The sequence below is a fragment of the Nesoenas mayeri genome (genome assembly GCF_963082525.1).
Source record: "Nesoenas mayeri genome assembly, chromosome: Z".
Taxonomy (NCBI): Eukaryota; Metazoa; Chordata; class Aves; order Columbiformes; family Columbidae; genus Nesoenas; species Nesoenas mayeri.
The window spans coordinates 23,340,466-23,360,270 of NC_137542.1; the positions used below are offsets into that span (position 1 = coordinate 23,340,466).

The 19,805-nt window shown below is 39.0% G+C and overlaps 1 protein-coding gene across 1 annotated transcript in view; it reads right to left on the reverse strand.

The window, feature by feature from the left end:
• TMC1 (transmembrane channel like 1) overlaps positions 1 to 19,805 on the reverse strand; it is a gene marked incomplete at both ends in the record, with an annotated part of 59,782 nt that overhangs the window by 29,263 nt on the left and 10,714 nt on the right. Inside the window, 4 exons of the mRNA XM_080362758.1 lie at positions 936 to 1,042; positions 3,840 to 3,921; positions 8,675 to 8,765; positions 18,878 to 19,018. Of these exons, the coding sequence (XP_080218884.1) occupies positions 936 to 1,042; positions 3,840 to 3,921; positions 8,675 to 8,765; positions 18,878 to 19,018 (421 nt within the window). The remainder of the gene's footprint in view (positions 1 to 935; positions 1,043 to 3,839; positions 3,922 to 8,674; positions 8,766 to 18,877; positions 19,019 to 19,805) is intronic.

Consider the following 19,805-nt stretch of genomic DNA (forward strand, 5'->3'; position numbering starts at 1 on the left):
ACAAGATCAGACATTTAATTTTTCTTGCATTATGGATTTTATTGGGTTTTTAATTGAAATGCAAAGATGATAGAAATTCAGTTCTGAGAATCCCACTGCTGCTGGCAAGATGCTTGCCCAGTTACAGTGTATGTCCTCACAGGGTCCTTTCCAGGCTTTACCCTGAAAACTGCTGGGCATTTTCTCTGTTTTGGCTTCAGTGGAAGATGGGTCATGCTATTGAAATGCTGCACTAGGAAGCAACTGGAAATTCTTACCTGATTCTTTCACATCTCCTCGCTAGTAGTAAGGGGATGTGGAATACTGAAATCAGAGAGATGGCACAATACCTTTAATTCTATATAAGCCCTCTTTTTAGGAAGACAATATGGTGGCTCAAAGGAAGTAGAAGAATATTACATTTCACAGAAGTGATTTCCCCTTGAATTACATATGCTCTGGGCAGCAATATTAACAGTGATGCTGCACACTGTGCAAAACATGAGGGGGCTCATGTCTTTACAGCTCTGTTGGGCCCTATTAGCATATGAGTATTCAGGCAACTGAAAAGGATCCATGGTGCCTCAGAGGCTTGGAATGTATCTTTCTATTGCAATGTGCATTTTAGCCAAGATACTCAACTTCCCTGCTTCTTAGTGTCAGTTCTTCTCCTTAGTTCTCTGTAGAAATAAAGAAGTTTAGCAACATCCCAGAACATGAGAAACGACTTTCAGTACATAACCCTATACGTATTTTTCTGTCATGCCTATTTCAAAACATGACTCTGTAGAGACAATTGTCCACAAAGAAAGTGTATCTTTACAGCCTTAGTACACCATAATCCTTCTAAATGGAGTACAGATTACAATTTTATTTAAAGATTCAGTACTATGAAATATCATTGCAAAGACAGAAAGTCACTTGACAATTCTCAAAGACAATTAAAAGATTGTCACCTCAGGCACCATTACAAGTCCAAAGGTCAGTCCAAAGAGAATCATGTTTATTCCATACATCCAGCGCAAGAATATGAAATAAGATGCTACTGATGAGCCAAAGTGACCTATGAAAATATGAGACATAAAAAAAGGCAGATAAGTTAGTCCTTTTACAGTATTTTACCTTAAAGCAAAGATGCTCAAAGTTCATTTAAAAGAAATAAAATCAGGTGAGGCTTTTCATTTTTTTATTACCATAGCTCTAGTAACACTTTTCCAGATTGCACACTAGCATTTACAAACCTGACAGAGAAAAGAGAAACAAAACCAAAAAATATAGAAGTATTATTTATATAGAGTATTAGGATTGTGTAAGAGCTATCATATTTACTAATATTAAATTCTCTAGGACAAGATTCAAAGCAAATAACTTTTTTTTTAATTTTGTCACATGAGACTGCAGCCCGTGGGAACTCATGAGTAAGGACTCACCATAAAAAACACTAACAAGAGTATCTATTTAAATGTTGATCTTGGTGTCCAAGCCTGGTGTTCAATCATTTTCTTCAACCACTCCTCAGTATTTTGGGTGGACTGAAGGATACAGTGGTTACAAGTGAGTTGTTGTCTGTGTCAGCAAAATTCTCTAAGGTGTTCGCTGTGCTGCATTTAGCAAGTCTTAGACAAAGTCCTAAGCAACTAAGGACTTTTTTCTGCCAAATTCTTTATAAACAGTACCTGGCATATCCTCTCCATTGTCTGATGTCACGTGTTCAAGTCAGTAGTGTCACTCTAATTTTACGAAGGCCTGAAGTGGACCCCAAAAGACAAAGTCATTGGTGCTAGAAGTCTAAGGGGAATCAGGTCCTTGCTAAGTTTGGAGCCATCTGGAAACAAGCCTCCCCTTGCAGAATTGCTTCTGCTGCTTCTCTAACACAACTGCATATTTGTGGACAGTAATTGTTAAGAAAATTTTATTCCCTGGAGTTTATACATGTAAGCTTGAGGGTGACTCTTGAAAAGGTGGCTGTTCCTCCAATATGCTCTGTATTTGATGTCTCATCAAATCTGGCAATTTTGGTCAGAGCTTGATATAAAAAATGGTTTTACAAAGGTTCTCATACTGACTCTGCCAACCTGAAATTTGGAGAATGTAGGGAAATCCTTGACTTGGCACCAACAGTTTGTTAAATGCCAAGAAACAGAGGGTAACTCCCTTATGCTAAAAGTGATACAATGTGATCAATCTAGTATATGTCCTACCTAAATATAAATTCAGATAGCCATTAGGTTTCTAGAAAATGCTGAAGCATCAGCTTTTTGGTCTCTCTGACTCAATGTATCTTAATCTCTACTCTTCCCTTATACACACACTAGCTTTTTTCCATTTCAGTTTCCCTCACTTAACCTTTTTTAACTATCTAACCTCCCTATTTGTAGTGGGACTTGACATTTTTATCAGCATCATCATTAAGATGGCTTCAATCTTTTGGATTGTATTGCGGAATTTTCCTCAACAATATTTCAGAACTGTTCCGTTAAAATCAAGCCTTAGAGTACAGAGGTTTTGATCATATTATGGTTTAAGTGTGCTTCTTAAATTACTAATATTCAGGCAGAGGATTGTTTCTGCAAGTAAAGCCAATTGCATCTTGCCTTAGCAATACAATGAGCAGGACAAAAATAGGAAAAAAGTAAACTTCACGATCTTATCACTTGAGATTATAATACTAACCCACTGTGATTTTAGGACATTCCAGATGACAGCAAAAATGTTACTCATTTCAAATGAAGAAACAAATAGATACAATAGCAGGACTGGAAAAATGACCCTGTGTTATTTTTACATTCCAATTTTACAAAGAAAGAAATTGTCTCTTGGAACTTACTACTAGCAGAATGGCTTGTGTCAGAACTACTCCTTTATGGAAACTTCCAGGAATGTCACTCTCACATATCCTCAAGATGTGTGTTATGTGTTCAAACTAGTAAGAGACCACATGCTTCTTGCCATTGAGTTTGGTTGTAAATACACATATGCAGCAGTTCCTTTCTAAACTGCATCTCAAGTGAGTAGATCATCTGTTGAGCAATCTGTAGACCATATGGTTAAGGACATTGTATAAGTTCTCCTCAAGGGCTGTTTTGCAGTTCAAAACCCCACAAAATTTACAATTTATAATTTTTATGTCCCTCTGCTGTTCTGGTTACTGCCTTTTGATGCAACTCGCAGCTTCTCTCAAAAACAACTTCTCTAAAATCAGTTTCCATTGCACTTTCTTCAGTGGAATAACCTCACTCAGGTACTCATGCAGTTAAGCCAAATTTCCTTCAAAGAGAGGACTGTAGTTTAAATTAGTCACTGAAACTGGAACACAAAACTGATTTGTGCCAAAATCATATCCTAAAACATACCCATAGTACCAACTACATCATTTTGTTTATATTTATGCATAATATATGCAGACATCCAAGACCACTACTGTTTTCTCTGTGTTTCATTATGTGGTTGAAAATGACATAAATAATGCCAAAATGCCTCTTACAAAAGGCTTTAAATGATGAAAAAAAAAAAAAAACCCACAGAAATAATTGTAGTATAAATACAGACATACTAAAGTGAAGGTAGGCAATAGCTAAATCCCATTTCCACTTTCCAAGATTAACTTCAACACTGGTTCCCGAACTGTTAAATTTATGTTGAGGATTTTTAATTGTAAGGTAACTAACAATCTCTTAATGAAAATTTCAACTAGCTATAATATCAAGCTCAACAAATATTAATGAAAAATAAAGACTCATTGATTTTTTACTACATATTGAATACTGACATGTATTTCTCATGTATTGGAAAGTAATTCATCATTTTGGCATTCATCAGGAATATAATACTAGATACTATTAACTTCTGTAAGTTCTTACTTTCAATCTCCTTAATTTTCATTTCCCAGGGTATGCAGGCTGTCTTAAAGTTTTCAAAATCCCTTTGAAATTTCATCCATTTCTGAAAAGGATCACATGTAAAAATAAATAAACAATTAATTAATTAATTAATTAATTAAATTGACCACCACTTTCATCTCAGTGTGCCAATATTCAGTTTCCCCTTGAGCTAATGTAAACCCTTAGTCATCGACAGTATCTTTTGGCAGAGTCCACTGCAACAGAAACACTAGCTTATGAAGAAGCATCTCCTTTTGTTAGTTCTGAGTATGCCTCCTACTGGCTTTGTGTGAAGTCCCTGTTCTTCTGCAAGAAGAATGATTAAATAATCTCTTCCTTTCATGACTTAATTTTATTTTTAAATGTTTCTGAGAATTTAATTTGTTATTTCCTCTGCTAATCAAAATTCAGACCTGGAGCTCAAGCTCCATCATTTAACTGCAATTGCTCTACCCAGTATTTTATCGACTGGATAAGTATAACTTCTGTAATTGAGATTCCTGTGCCCAACTGAGTTTGAAAACCTGATTAATTTTTGTGAACATTAATGCTTATGAGATGTGACTATAAAACTCGTTGCAGAAAATCAGGTCTAACTGAGGGTAAAACTGGCCATAGCAAGTAGTCCTGCCAAACATTCTTAGCATCATTCTGCATCAGCATTTTAGGTTGGGGTAGGAGTGTGCTTTTGAAATGAATCTCCCAAATCATCTAAATTTACCACAATTACGCTTAGACTGCTTCCTACAGCATTCTCCTGGAGAAGCTGGTAGCTCATGGTTTGGATGTGCATACTCTTCACTTGGTAAAGAACTGTCTGGATGGCCAGGCCCAAAGAACACTGGTGAATGGAGTCAAATCCATCTGCAGCTGGTCATGACTAGAATTCCCCAGGGCTCAGTATTGGAGCCAGTTCTGTTTCATATCTTTATCAATTATCTGGATGAGAGGATTGAATGCACCCTTAGTAAGTTTGCAGATCACGCCAAGTTTGGCAGGAATGTTGATTTGCTTGAGGGTAGGAAGGCCATACGGAGGGATCAGGACCAGGTGGATCTACTGACTGAGGCCAGCTGTATGAGGTTCAACAAGGCCAAGTGCCGGGTCCTGCACTTGCATCATAACGACTCCAGGCAGTGCTACAGGCTCGGAGAAGAGTGACTGGAAAGCTGCTTGGCAGAAAACGATCTGGGAGTGTTGATTGATAGCCTGTGGAAGATTGGAGGGATTTTCTTGAAATTAATGGACTGAACTGAACAGGCCTCTGAGGCCTACGTGTTCAGCAAGAGAGTAAGACAGCAAGAGAGCAAGAGTCAAGCAGACTACGTGATTCATGTGACTTTGTAGAACCTCGAGTAAAACAAAAGACTGACTAGTGAATAAAAGAGTCAGCAAGTTAGCTATAATAAAGATACATTCTACTTAATATTAGAGCTTGTGCAGAAATGTACAATGCAATCATCTATTAGTCTGTGGCGCGTGAACAGTAGCTATTATCCAATTATATGCAGCTTTCTGATGCGTGGACAGCGCGTGAACAGTACATGTAACCAATCAGATACTTGCTAGTGCATGATGAGGAAACAAATAGCATATATAAGTCAAATGATTTTGCTAATAGAGTTGGCTATCATCTGATCATATTGATTGTGTGACTAGTCTGTGGCTTCCGTGTTGACAATAGCCAGATGAATATGAACCAGCAGTGTGCCCAGGTGGCCAAGAAAGCCAACAGCACCCTGACTTGTATCAGGAATAGCATGGCCAGCAGGACTGAAGAAGTGATCATTCCCCTGTATTCAGCACTGGTTATGCCGCATCTCAAATCTTATGTTCAGTTTTGGGGCCCTCACTATCACAGTATCACAGTATGTTTGGGATTGGAAGGGACCTCAAAAGATCATCTAGTCCAATCCCCCTGCTGGAGCAGGAACGTCTAAGTGAGGTCGCACAGGAATATGTCCAGGCGGGTTTTGAATATCTCCAGAGAAGGAGACTCCACAACCTCCCTGGGCAGCCTGTTCCAGTGTTCTGTCACCCTCACTGAGAAGAAGTTTTTTCTCAAATTTAAGTGGAACCTCTTGTGTTCCAGCTTGATCCCATTACTCCTTGTCCTATCATTGTTTGCCACTGAGAAGAGCCTGGCTCCATCCTCATGGCACTCACCCTTTATATATTTATGAACATATAATAAGGTCCCCCCTTAGTCTCCTCTTCTCCAAACTAAAGAGATCCAGCTCCCTCAGCCTTTCTTCATAAGGGAGGTGCTCCACTCCCTCAATCATCTTCGTTGCCGTACGCTGGACCCTCTCCACCAGTTCCCTGTCCTTCTTGAACTGAGGGGCCCAGAACTGGACACAATATTCTAGATGTGGTCTCACCAGGGCAGAGTAGAGGGGAAGGAGGACCTCTCTTCATCTACTAACCACCCTGCTTGTAATATACCCCAGGATGCCACTGGCCTTCCTGGCCATGCTGGCTCATGGTCATCCTGCTGTCCACCAGGATCCCCAGGTCCCTTTCCCCTACACTGCTCTCTAATATAGAATTTCCCAACCTATACTGGAACCTGGGGTTGTTCCTGCCCAGATGCAGGACTCTACAGTTTCTCTTGTTAAATTTCATCAGGTTGTTCCCCACCCAACTCTCCAGCCTGTCCAGGTCCCGCTGGATGGCAGCACAGCCTTCTGGCATGTCAGCTACTCCTCCCAGCTTGGTGTCATCAGCAAACTTGCTGATAGTACACTCAATTCCCTGGTCCAAATCGTTAATGAATATATTGAATAATATTGGCCCCAGTACTGACCCCTGAGGCACTCCACTAGATACTGGCCTCCAACTACACTCCGCACCATTGACTACCTCTCTCTGGCTTCTCTCCTTAAGCCAGTTTGCAATCCACCTCACTACTCTATTGTCTAGACCACACCTCCTCAACTTAGCAACTAGGATGCTGTGGGAGACCGTGTCAAAGGCTTTACTGAAGTCAAGGTAAACCACATCCACCGCTCTGCCATCATCCATCCACCTTGTTACATTCTCATAAAAGGCTATGAGGTTGGTCAAGCATGACTTAGCCTTGGTAAAGCCATGCTGACTACCCCTGATAACCCTCTTATCCTTGATATGCCTTGAGATGGCACAAAGGATAAGCTGTTCCATTACTTTCCCAGGGACAGAGGTGAGGCTGACTGGTCTATAATTACCCGGGTCCTCCTTCTTGCCCTTTTTGAAGACTGGAGTGACATTTGCTTTCCTCCAGTCCTCGGGCACCTCTCTCGTTTCCCAAGACTTGGCAAAGATGTTGGAGAGCAGTCCAGCAATGACCTCAGCCAGCTCCCTCAGCACCCGCGGATGCATCCCATCTGGACCCATGGATTTATGGATGTCCAGACTATTTAATTGCTCCCTAACCCAGTCCTCATCGACTAAAGCAAACTCCTCCACTGACCTGGCTTCATCCGGAGTCTCAGGGGTACAGGGCTCCCCAGGACAGCCTCCAGCAGAGTAGACAGAGACAAAGAAGGCATTCAGTAATTCTGCCTTCTCTGTATTTTCTGCCACCAGGGCACCCACCCCATTCATCAGTGGGCCTCTGGTATTAGTTTTATCTGCTATGTATTTGAAAAAGTTCTTTTTGCTGTCCTTAACCCCTCTCGCCAGCTTTAATTCTAAGGAGGCCTTGGCTATCCTAGCTGCTTACAAGAAAGACATTTTGGTGCTGAAGAGAGTTCAGAGAAGGGCAACAAAGCTGGTGAGGGACCTGGGGCACAAATCTGATGAGGAGCAGCTGAGCGAACTGGGGCTGTTTAGCCTGGAGAAAAGAAGGCTGAAGGGACACCTTGTTGCTCCCTGCAGCTCTCTGAAAGGAGGTTGTAGTTTGGAGGGTGCTGGTCTTTCCTGAGTAGCAAGCAGTAGGATGAGAAGAAATGGCCTCCAGTTTTGCCAGTGAGGGTTAAAATTGGATATTAGGAAAAATTTCTCCATAGAAAAGATTTTCAGGCACTGGAACAGGCTGGCCAGGGAAGCGGTTGAGTCACCATCCCTGGAGGTGTTTAAAAGATGTATAGATGTGTTGCTTAGGGACATGGTTTACTGCTAGAGTTAGGTTATGTTTGGATTCGATGATCTTGAAGGTCTCTTCCAACCTAAATGAGTCTATGATTCTTTGATTCTATCCTACACTGTGTCTACATTCTATCCTAGCAGTGTCAGAGCATAAAACTAAGTCAAAAGGTGTGTTTGAGGAGTGTACTTGAGGAGTAAACTAATCCACATCCACTGCTCCTCGCTATTTAATCCTCAGAACCACACAGGACTTAGCCCAAAGAAATACCTGTCAGAATGCATATTGTGTGGACACTTCATCCAGCAACCACCGTTTGTGGTTTTTTGTCACAATCCTACAGTGCCATACTGCTTCATAGGATATACGCAGCCCTAAAGCATTGGCTCTGTGGAGATGCCCCAGTATTTTTGCTGTTGGGCAAAAGGACACTTTTTATCCTTTACAGAGGCCTTTCTCAAGACGATAACTGAGCTTTGGATTCACTCCACAGAAAAACCCAATCTACATGAAGAGACTTTCACAAAATATTGAACTCTTGCAAAAGGGTTTATTCTTGTCTTTATGACAAGTCTCAGTGAAACTGAGCTTGCATTAGAAATCTTTTCACATGAGAGTAGTGGAAATAAAAGTGTTAAAATGCAAATAAAGACAAGGAACTCTCTTTTGGAAGATGGGTACATGTGGCAATAATCTGCAAAAGGCTCCACATTCGCATTACATGAAGTTAGTAAAATAATAAATTTACCTTGGTCATCATCACTTTGTATGCATAGAACCTTTTTCCTTTTCCTTTTCCAAGGGCACCTTCAAACTTTTCAACAAAAAGCTGTGCTTCCCTGGAAAATGAGGGCAAAAAGACAGATGTAGATGGTGTTATGGTAGGCACAATATGTATTCTACTATAGCAATGTAACTTTTTATCTGTTCTAACTTCTCATAGACTTTTGTATAGTCTTGTTCCCTTGATAATGCTTAGAAACAAAAGCTCTGAGATTTTGTATTTCAGAGAAGACTAATCATATGTAGTGCAAACAGAACAAGTAACTTGAGTCATCTGCTCTAATCCAAATGCATTTGGAGATCTGAGATCTGCCTACATCCAGATAATGTTATCAAATATTTTTTGTGACAGTGACTTGTAGTTCAGTTGCTGCCCATTTGTGCTACTTACAAACTGTTATTCCTCCTGGTTCCACCTAATATAAATTGTTGTCTAGCTACCTAAGGGAAATCTATTCTTATTTTTTGTTTTGGAGATACGTGTACACTAGAACCTTGGTTCCCTTGTGTCTGGCCTTCTCAAGATTAGATTTAATTCAGCTCTTCAGAACCTCTGTACAATCTCTGACTGTACCATTCTCAGAATAATTTCTTAGAAGTGTAGCTTCAGTGGTTCCCAAAAGACTGAAGTTTTGCTTATAAAGATATGGAAGTTAAATATCCTGGTGATACAAATATGAAAGGAAGATTTTTAGATTGTTTTCCATAATGTTCAATGGATTAAAACAACCAGATAAGACAAGGAATATACTAATATTTTCTACTAATATTTTCTATTTTCTAATTTTCATTTGTAAGTATGGCTTCCTGTGTGTTTCTATTGAGAAAATGTGCCTTAAAGGCTAAACATCCTAATCTAAAACTTGGAAAATAGACTAAGAACTCTTATCTATCAAGGTATGAACAAGACTGTATAACTATTTCATCATTGCAGTTAATGACTGCAAAGAATTGTATATTATATTAGGTATTACACTAACCACTTGGGAAATGGTAGACTATTGGGAAAATGTTAATAGCACTAGATTTCACAGAGTGAAATAAACTATCATGCTTCTATCTTCTGCTCAAATATTCTATGTAAGCAAGCACAAAGATTGTGTTAAACTGGAAAATCTGACAGTAACATTGGCAGAATAGTAGTGTTGCTGTGGTAAAGGAAAACCATAATTATGTGTGAAGAAGGCTATTAGCCACATCAAAATTTCTCTTAACTCATGGTTAAAAATCTCAACATCTTCAAAAAAATGCATATTTTTAGTAACTGCAAATGCTTAGGCTGATCTTCATACTATCATTTGAAGTCCTATTAATACCTTTCCCCACTAGACACCTCTGCATTCACCTCTCCAGCTTGCAATACCAAGTCTCCAAACAGCCTTTTCTTTCTGTGCTTCCCAAGACAGTGCAAAATCAAGCTACTGAATTCAGCTTTCACTCTTCGAGAGCTTTCTCTCTTTGAAAGCCGTGTGAGTATTCTCATTTTCCAGGTGCTCACACATAAACCCTACTGGTGAGGCATCAGGATCAGTACCAGTGCATCTGAACTCCCTAGGTGTTAAGCATGCCTATTCCCACCACCCGAGATCCTGTTTCCTCCTTCAAAATCACAGGTTGGCAGAAACAAAAAGCTACACATGATGACATGAAGCCAAATCCAACCACTCTTATCTGGTTTGGTTTGGTTTGGTTTGGTTTGGTTTGGTTTTTAATTTCCTCTGTGGCACATAGCATGCACAGATTCAGATAAAAATAGAAAATATCCAGCCACAACCTCAGCCATACATCCCACCTGTTCACCATTTTAAAGTGTTCTGCAGGGATGGATTCAGTATCATTTTAGGGCTCTAGATTCTTTATGCTCAATTCTGCACTTCCAAATTACATTTATATTCTAGATTTTGGAGTCTGATCTTTCTGTACTGTAGTTAACTTATTCAATATATTCATCAATTACTTGGATGAGGGACTAGAGTGTACTATCAGCAAATTTGCTGATGACACCAAACTGGGAGTGGCTGACACACCAGAAGGCTGTGCTGCCATCCAGTGAGACCTGGACAGGCTGGAGAGTTGGGCAGGGAAAAAATTAATGAAATATAACAAGGGAAAGTGTAGATTATTGCATCTGGGGAGGAACTAGCACGGGTTCCAGTAGAAGTTGGGGGATGGCCTATTAGAGAGCAGTGTAGGGGAAAGGGACCTGGGGGTCCTGGTGGACAGCAGGATGACCATGAGCCAGCACTGTGCCCTTGTGGCCAAGAAGGCCAATGGCATCCTGGGGTGTATTAGAAGTGAGGTAGTTTGTAGGTTGAGAGAGGTTCTCCTCCCCCTCTACTGTGCCCTGGTGAGACCGCACCTGGAATATTGTGTCCAATTCTGGGCCTCTCAGTTCAAGAAGGACAAGGAACTGCTGGAGAGAGTCTAGCGCAGAGCCACGAAGATGATTAAGGTAGTGGAGCATCTCCCTGATGAGGAAAGGCTGAGGGACCTGGATCTCTTTAGTTTGGAGAAGAAGAGACTGAGGGGTAACTTCATTAATGTTTATAAATATATATAAAAGGTGAGTGTCATGAGAATGGAGCCAGGCTCTTCTTAGTGACAACCAATGTAGGACAAGGGGTAATGGATTCAAACTGGAACATAGGAGGTTCCGCTTAAATTTGAGAAGAAACTTCTTCTCAGTGAGGGTGACAGAGCACTGGAACAGGCTGCCCAGGGAGGTTGTTGGGTCTCCTACTCTGGAGACATTCAAAACCCGCCTGGACACATTCCTTTGTAAAATCACCTAAGTGTTCCTGCTCTGCCAGGGGGGCTGGACTAGATGATCTTTTGAGGTCCCTTCCAATCCCTAACATTCTATGATTCTGTGATTCAGGAAACCAGTGTCTGACAGTCTATTTTAAATCCATGTCCCTGGGATTTCAAATCCTGCTGCATTGTTACAGGATACAAGACGGTCCTAACAGCATATGGCAGCTTCCTTGTAAACTCTGTGCCAGAAAAGTACTGTGAAAGCATTCAGAATCAATAAATTAGACATGGACCAATCTCCCAAGTCAGCATACTATATTCTGAAATTAAGAGGGAACCCTTCTACCACCACTTCTGTCACTGGGTAATTGAAACATTGGAGCTTGTTCATGAAAAATTACTGAAATTGAAACATACAGAGCTCTAGAAAACTTGTGCTTTCAGTCACTAGTTAGTTACATGCAGTTGTGCTGCATCATATGAAGATTTCAAATTGTAGGTGGTTTTTTTTTTTTCCAGTGAATCAGTAAGTTAGTAATTTAAGGGGATATTCATATTAATATTAATGCTAATATTAATATGAAAACAACCTTTAACAGATGAAAAATACTCCATGGATATTAACCTATTTTGTATCTGTATTTGAACAAAAAAGTTCTCCACAAACACTTTCTGCTAGAAAATTCAGCAAAGCAAAAATAAGAAGTAACTGGAAGCCATAAAAAATATTTCTTTTTAAACTCTTAATCCAAGATTTCTATTCACTTTTTAGAAATGTCTTTTTACAGGGTTTTCTACAAAAATCAGTATTTCTTATCCCTCTCTGCATCCTGGACTCTCCATCAAGCAACCTTTCAAGTCAGAGTGTTAGCAGCATTTAAGCTTTTCCTCCTGGACAAACCAAAACGTCACTGGAGGTGCTTAAAAGACATGTAGATGTGGTGCTTAGGGACATGGCTTATTGGTGGACTTGGCAGTGTTAGGTTGGCGGTTGGACTTGATTATCTTAAGGGTCTCTTCCAACCTAAATGTATCTATGATTCTATGATTATTATGCAGTTGAACCTTTTAGACATTGTTTTCTGAAAGAAAAAAATGCAAGTCTTCTCTCACTCATGGAACAATTGAAATCAAGTTACCTTTGATGTTCTACAAGCATGTCTTACCTTTTTGTGTTTGGTGGATGATATCAATAGCATTCTAAGTAGCATTTTCATATCACTTATTTAGAAAGTCTAAGACTTACAAGAGAATCCAATCACATGCAAAAGTACAAGTAGTTAAGTGCCTCAGCAGCCTATCCGTTAGCTGCATCCACAAATATTTGCATGACTTAAAAATCTTATTGAAGTGTAGTTAAATGTAAATCTCAATAACAACTTGACACTATGAAAAATTCCCACTAGTGTTTTAATTAAATATTTGAAAAGCGAAATCAATGCAGAAGCAGAGCTTGAAAGAGGGCCCGTGGATAATAAGGCAGAAACATGAATGCGGTTATGTAAAAGGAAGAAATACAGCAACTGTAACTACCAGATTATGCTGGACCCATCAAACAGAATTTTTTTTCTCTCCTGCTCAGCTTTTCTTCCAATATTTCATCAAATATTTCTTCCCTCAAGAGTTCTGCAGCAAGTTAGACCCACAGAGTTACTCCTGACCTCTGCAAATTGTAGATTAAGGAGACCTTTCCCTGACTTCTACTTAAGTGTTCTGGCTTTAAAAGTTCAGCAATAATTTGGCACCATTCAGATGGGGAACACGCTTGCACTGTCTTTTCCATGTCTACGACACATACTCTTTTTTTGTAAATATAATCCAATATATTGCTTAATTCAGGTTTCCACCTTGATGTCTAAACTATCCCACCAGAACACCTCCATTTGCACATCCCTGCAGACTTTTGCCACCCTTTGTCTTTTCCTCCCTTTGTCTTGTGCTAAAATTAAGGTGTTAGGACAGAAAGAATGATCAAACAGTAAAAAGTAGTCCTAAACCCACAGAACCCTTTTAGAAACCACAGTAACAACCAAAACCACATACCTATATCTGCTTGCCTACTTGGAAGTAATACAACTTCACCGACACAAGGACGTGTCAAAAACAACACAGAGTGACAAAACTGAGCTTTGTAATCACTGGTATCATGTGTTATAGGTAAATTATCCATATCACAAGTTAGGCCAAAGTGTGCACTGTTAGCCAACTGTGAATTTAAAGAAGCCTCAGAGAAACCTTATTAATTGAATTACAGACACAAGACACTAATGAATGTTGCATGGGGCTGGGCATCATTGTCTCACAGAAGCCTGAGTTAATTATTAATACTAGGTGTGGAGTTACAGCTTCCAAAGTGCTAGGGGTATGGTACTTCAGGCACTTCAGTGTTGCAGAGAGAGGATGAATTACAGCCCTCAGAGGTTGTTGCTAATGAATAGGATTCAAGTGGATTGGTCATATTTTTCAGTAACAGTTCAGGAAGGTTTCAGTCTCCAAGATCTACAAACTCATTAAAAAGAAATGACATATTAATATTTATTACCTTGGACTTCTCCAAGTCTTAAAGAGAGTGGATAAAAACTGACTGCAAAACAACTTTTGTCAGGCACTGCTCACTTAAAAAGCAGTTCAGCAGTAATAATGGGCAAATTATAGTGTTATTTAATACCCAGATGGCCTCCAGCACACTCACACTGGCCTCCAAGACTGTCAGTATTTCTACAGAAAAAGAGCTGAAATACTGATTCATTGAAGTACAATGAGTATATACAAAGATGAGAAATTTCCACTAGCCCACACAGGCACCTTATATATCTTTGGGGTTTGTAGACTTACAAATTATTCTGTTTCCAATTAATCTGTCTTTATGGGTAATCTAAGTCCTGTAATAAAATAAATGGTGCTAAAAAGAACCTGAACAATGGTCACATCATTTTCTGTTCCTGGCAGATGAAGAGGAGAGTGCTCTGCTCTGTTTTTCTTAGAAAAAAAACAAGAAGTTCTCATGGCTGTCTTTATGGTTTGTATTTAACTAGAAGTTCTTTAAAAAGCTTAAGTTTGACAACTGCCTGCCTTTTTTTTTTTTTTTTTTAATGTTGTCATTTCATTTATTTTGATCGTTTTCTAACCAGTTTGTGGTACAGCTTTAAAGTGAAACCACTGTGGGTACATTTCTGGGTTCTTGTGCTCAATTCTCTAACTATACAGTACCATAACAGGCTTTGCTGGTGAATATAAACTAGAAAGCTCTTAATACTCTTTGCTATTTAATAGCACAAAATTCTGGCTATCTATAGTGTTACATGCACTAACAAGGGGATTGGTGTACCAGAGCCAAACACAGTAGCATGCTTTTAAACCTTCCCCTTTCCTTCTTATTTATGCAAAACCCAACCAGAAGAATGCACAGACAGTGACGCAGTCCCGAAATCAGGCCATCAGGAGTAAATTGGGATAACTTTCCATAAAGGTTTTACAATTTGCAACAGTTGAAACTACGGCCCATGACTTTTATTTTTTTGTACTTTTTTTCTGATCCAAAAATCTTCTCAATAGTTTAACCCCTCAGTCTTGTAAATAATGATTGATGGTCATTATCATCTGATGTCTCTTCAGTTAATTTTGTGCTGGCCTGAATGGACAGTGTCAGGAGGAAATGGGCACAGATTACCATCTCCCCCAGAAAAGGCACAATAACAGTACTCACAAACCATCTAAACCAGTCGAAGGAAGATGTAAAGAACAAGAAAACTCTTCCAAAGGAGAATATTTGTCTTGGAAAGGCAACAAAGTCACATCCAGCCACACAGATGTTCTCAACAGCAAGGATCACTAAATTCCTAGCCTGCAGCCTAACATGTCTATTCCTTAGGGCCTGGGAGAGGTGATGCTATTTCCTGAACAACATATTTTAATTCCTCTCTGTGACTTCTTCCTCAGTCTTTTAACATCTCCAGACCTGTAAAGATCTAACCATGTCTCAAGGTGCAGTTAAAGTCTCACAGTGCCAGTATAACCCAGCTTCAAACCGCAGAGGAACACTCTGCAGCAGAACAATATCCTCAGGCACAGTTCTTCAGAGAATAACGAGGGTCTATTTGAAATGCATTTTCTAGACACAGGGATGTAAATTAGAAATTAGAGCTGATCTAATTTAGCTGTGCAGCTGTATTAAGAATGCCATTTCAGCAAGGAGTATCTCAGCCAGGTTTTGATAGAAGGCATTTTCTACAGAGCAAGTAGTTCTGAGTCTGTGTTCTAAAGTTTTTCATTTGTGCATTTTCAGAGCAAAACATAAAATGAAATATTAACTATTTTACAAAGTTTTCACTAGAGCTAACTAGAAATCGTCTTTCCCACCCTACACTTCTTTAGCTATGAAGAAACACTCCCTTGGGAAAAAAACTGGTTTTGAATCATCAAAGCATGGGGGTTGTTTGGACTTGAAAATGATTAAACAACATCTTTCAACAATTTAAAGTTTCTTATCACTTTTTTAAAACACAAGATTTAGTGTAATATGAATCTCTCTCCAAATATAGTTTGTTCTGACAAATTAACCCTTTCTTTAAAAAAATAATATTTAGAATTGGAAGTCCTAATCAACCCAAATATTCACTTTTCAAAGTAAAATGCAAAAGTATATTTTTTGGTCTTATTTTGTCATGAGCATGTAACAAATCCTTGAGCATTCCTGGGGGTAATTTTTTTTCCATTCTTGGAAAAATATAGATGCTAATACGGAACAAACATGGAAGTGGGTTTTGGCTCACAGTAAAGAACATTTTTCATAATGTTGAGAAGAAATCTCCAGTGAAGTATCTCTCTGCTGTAAGTATCTCCCTGTTGTGGAAACTAGAAGACAAAGACAAGGGAAATATCTTCTACCTCTAAGATTAATTTGGGGTTTTTTTTCCCCCTACATATCTCATAATACTCTGAAACCTGCGCAAGGAAGAAGCAGACGACATATGGAAATACTTGCTAATAATAACTGTTGGCCAAAAGTTTCAACAGCAAGAGAGGCTAATATAAGAGTATTCAAAATCACTTGTTATTAATTAACAAGTTAAAGGCAGTTAAAGCCTGTATGTGTCTATTTTCCACACATACAAGAACAATGCAAATGAATCTGACTGATGATTCTGGAATAAATCTGAAATAACTCTTTAAAATATGCAAACAATTTAAAATATGCTGATATAGGTACTTCTGTATTGTTATAACCACAATCATAATAGCGAGCCCATTGATAAGATATTACTGCTTCTTTTAAGCATCATAGTAACATCAGGCCTTTCATTGTAAGTCAGTTGAACAGGGGCTCCAAAGAGTCAATTACGAAAAGAGGTTTCTAGAAAACTTTGCCTGTGGCTGTATTTTGGTATGTAAATCATTTGTTTTGATTTTTTTAAAGGTACTGAGTGCTTCCAAATTCTGTCATTTTCATCTAAGATGCTAAACACTAATTTAAATGTCTAATTCTCAGCACATACATTGAAAAATGTGACCAAATATTATCATTTAGCTTCTATTTTTTATTCCATTTTTTTGCTAGATTTATGTGTTTCGTCTGCTGAGATATACACAACCCTGTACAGAAGTGTGATAATTTGAATGGGACTGCCTGGAATAAAAGGTGACTATTTTGTGAATCTGATTTGACAAAGAAACATAGTAATAAACATGACTCTTCATTTAATAAAAGTAGTCCAAAATAAATATGCTAAGCTAAGAACTATCACTTGCTCTTGAAATACACATTTTCCTAGGGCGAATAGGCTGATAATATATTTCCAAGTCTATTTCAGAGAGGAATGTAGCAAAGCATAGAAAAACAAAAACACTGGTGCAAACTGCCTGAATCGCACATTAATGCATATTTCTAATTAAAATAAAACTTCTACTAGCAGCAAATAAAACCGAATGCATGTCTAGTCTTCCCAGCCTAGATTTCATAAACATAAGACATCAAAAGTTGATAAACTAATGGACCTTCACGTAGAATTGCTGCCCATGCTGCATGTACAAGGACCACTTCACCCTGACTGCAACTGGAAGGACAGAGGAAAAAATTGCCTGTGCTCAATATTCCCTCATCAATGGTCCCAAGGCCTGAAAGTCTCTTTAGATTGCCCTTGGACTGTGTGTTGCAATTTAATAGCCAATCACATGGCAGAGAACTAATGAGTAATAGTCCAACTGCCATACCAGGCTAAGAAGTTTCCTAGGAACTCGGAATTGCTAGGAATGCTGGGACAGAAGAATGGCTATAAAAATAGAAAATATGTTCATATTATAGTAAGACTGCAACAAATTTTAACTTTTTGTACATGGAGATTCTTCAGTTATAGACTACGCAAAATAATCTAATTGCTATCTGACTATCTAATCTGCTCATCTGTTTGTTTTTTTTCTGAAATTTCTCTTACCTCCACTATGCTTTCACTCTACATCTCCTACGTACTCCTTCCTCTTGTACTCCTTTCCATGTCAGCTTCTTTCACAACATACCTTCCATTCTCTCTTTGTAACAATATCCTTTCCAAAATGACCTTACCTTCTAGAATGAAAAATTTGTAGACCTTCTACACCATATTTCATATGTTCTCTCCTACCATTATGTCTGTGTTTTCTATCCCTAACAAAAACCATCTGGAGGAGAAACAACCTTTTCTCTGTTAGATGTGTCTCACAAAACATGATAATACATTTTGTTGGTGTTTGGGCAGTACTGCAGTGAATTAGTTACTCTAAACAGAGAAGCATACGTGTTTTGACTAAAGAACAAAGTTCTCTGTGTTTACCGAGTTTCATATGCCTCATGGAAATTTAACTGTAAATTAAAATTTTTAGCCTTAATGAAAATGTAGTGATAGGTTTGCTAGGGCAAAATACAGTTTTACATGTAGCATACCTAAAAATGCATTAAAATGTGAGCTCAGTTTCCAATAAGTTTGCTTTTTCATAAGTTTAAAAAAAAAAAAAAGTTTTTCTTTCCAAAAAGTTAGAATAAAAAAATAAATCCTCTCTTCCCACCCTGGTAATCTCGAGATATCCCTGACATTCCGTTATTTTTTATTTTTCTTGGATGAGATATTAAACTTAACAGAGGATGAATTTACCAACATTAACTTAACGCAAGGAAATGAAAGATTTTTTCAGGAGGATGTGATGAAAACAAAAAAAAAGAAAAATAACTGAGTTTTTCATGATTGATTTCTTGTCTATAGAGACAAGAAAGCACTGATCTGCAGTGCCACTTACCTCCACTTTCTGTGAAAGCACATCCTGCAAAAGAGAGACTCGAAATGGTTTAAAATTATTTGTGTCAGGAGGTGTAGAAATAAAGTGAAGGTTCAGGAAAACAATGTTAAGTGGAAAGCAAATATTCATTGTGGAAATCAAACCATACTTTAGGACTGACAACTTCTTTTTCATCTTCCATGGCTTGTTTCGTAGTGTGGCAATTAGCTTCTTTTTTTCTTCTACCTCTTCTTTCAGCTTGGCCAGTTCCTCCTCTGTAATCATCTCCTCCTCAGAATCAGAATCAGATCTTCAAACAAAAGCAGAAACAAGAACTGTCACCAAAACTCAGAAAGGATAGAAGTTTTCACTAAAGCACATGATTGGTATTAATTCTTGTTAACTTTGAGACCTAGATAAATGCCTCCACTGTTGCACAGAAGGGAGGACACAGTTCACTTAGACTTGTTATTAATTTTACTATGAAAGTTAAAACTTGCACACGAAGTGCAGAGCCACAGCTGAACCAGCACTACACCCAGAGAATCCCATGGAGAGTGGGCAGCACTCTTGGGGAAGTATCTGACATGTGCTAACCAGCCTCCTAAGTATCAAACGCAAAATCACAACAGGTAAATGAGGCCACTGTAACTGCAGCCATAAAAATGTACTTGTTCTCCCCACTTCAGTGTGACGGAGAGGAGAGGAGAGGAGAGGAGAGGAGAGGAGAGGAGAGGAGAGGAGAGGAGAGGAGAGGAGAGGAGAGGAGAGGAGAGGAGAGGAGAGGAGAGGAGAGGAGAGGAGAGGAGAGGAGAGGAGAGGAGAGGAGAGGAGAGGAGAGGAGAGGAGAGGAGAGGAGAGGAGAGGAGAGGAGAGGAGAGGAGAGGAGAGGAGAGGAGAGGAGAGACATCACAGCCACCGCAAAGACAAGCTTCAACACCAGACGACAGCCTGTCCACTGATCAGGAACATTTCAGAGACAAGAATGATTCAAAGCTATGTGGCAGCAAGGCTGTGATGTGTTCTAGCACTCGGACTAAGCACATGTAACAGTAATGGCATCTCCATATGTGCTGTGTTTGCAACTTGACCTTCTT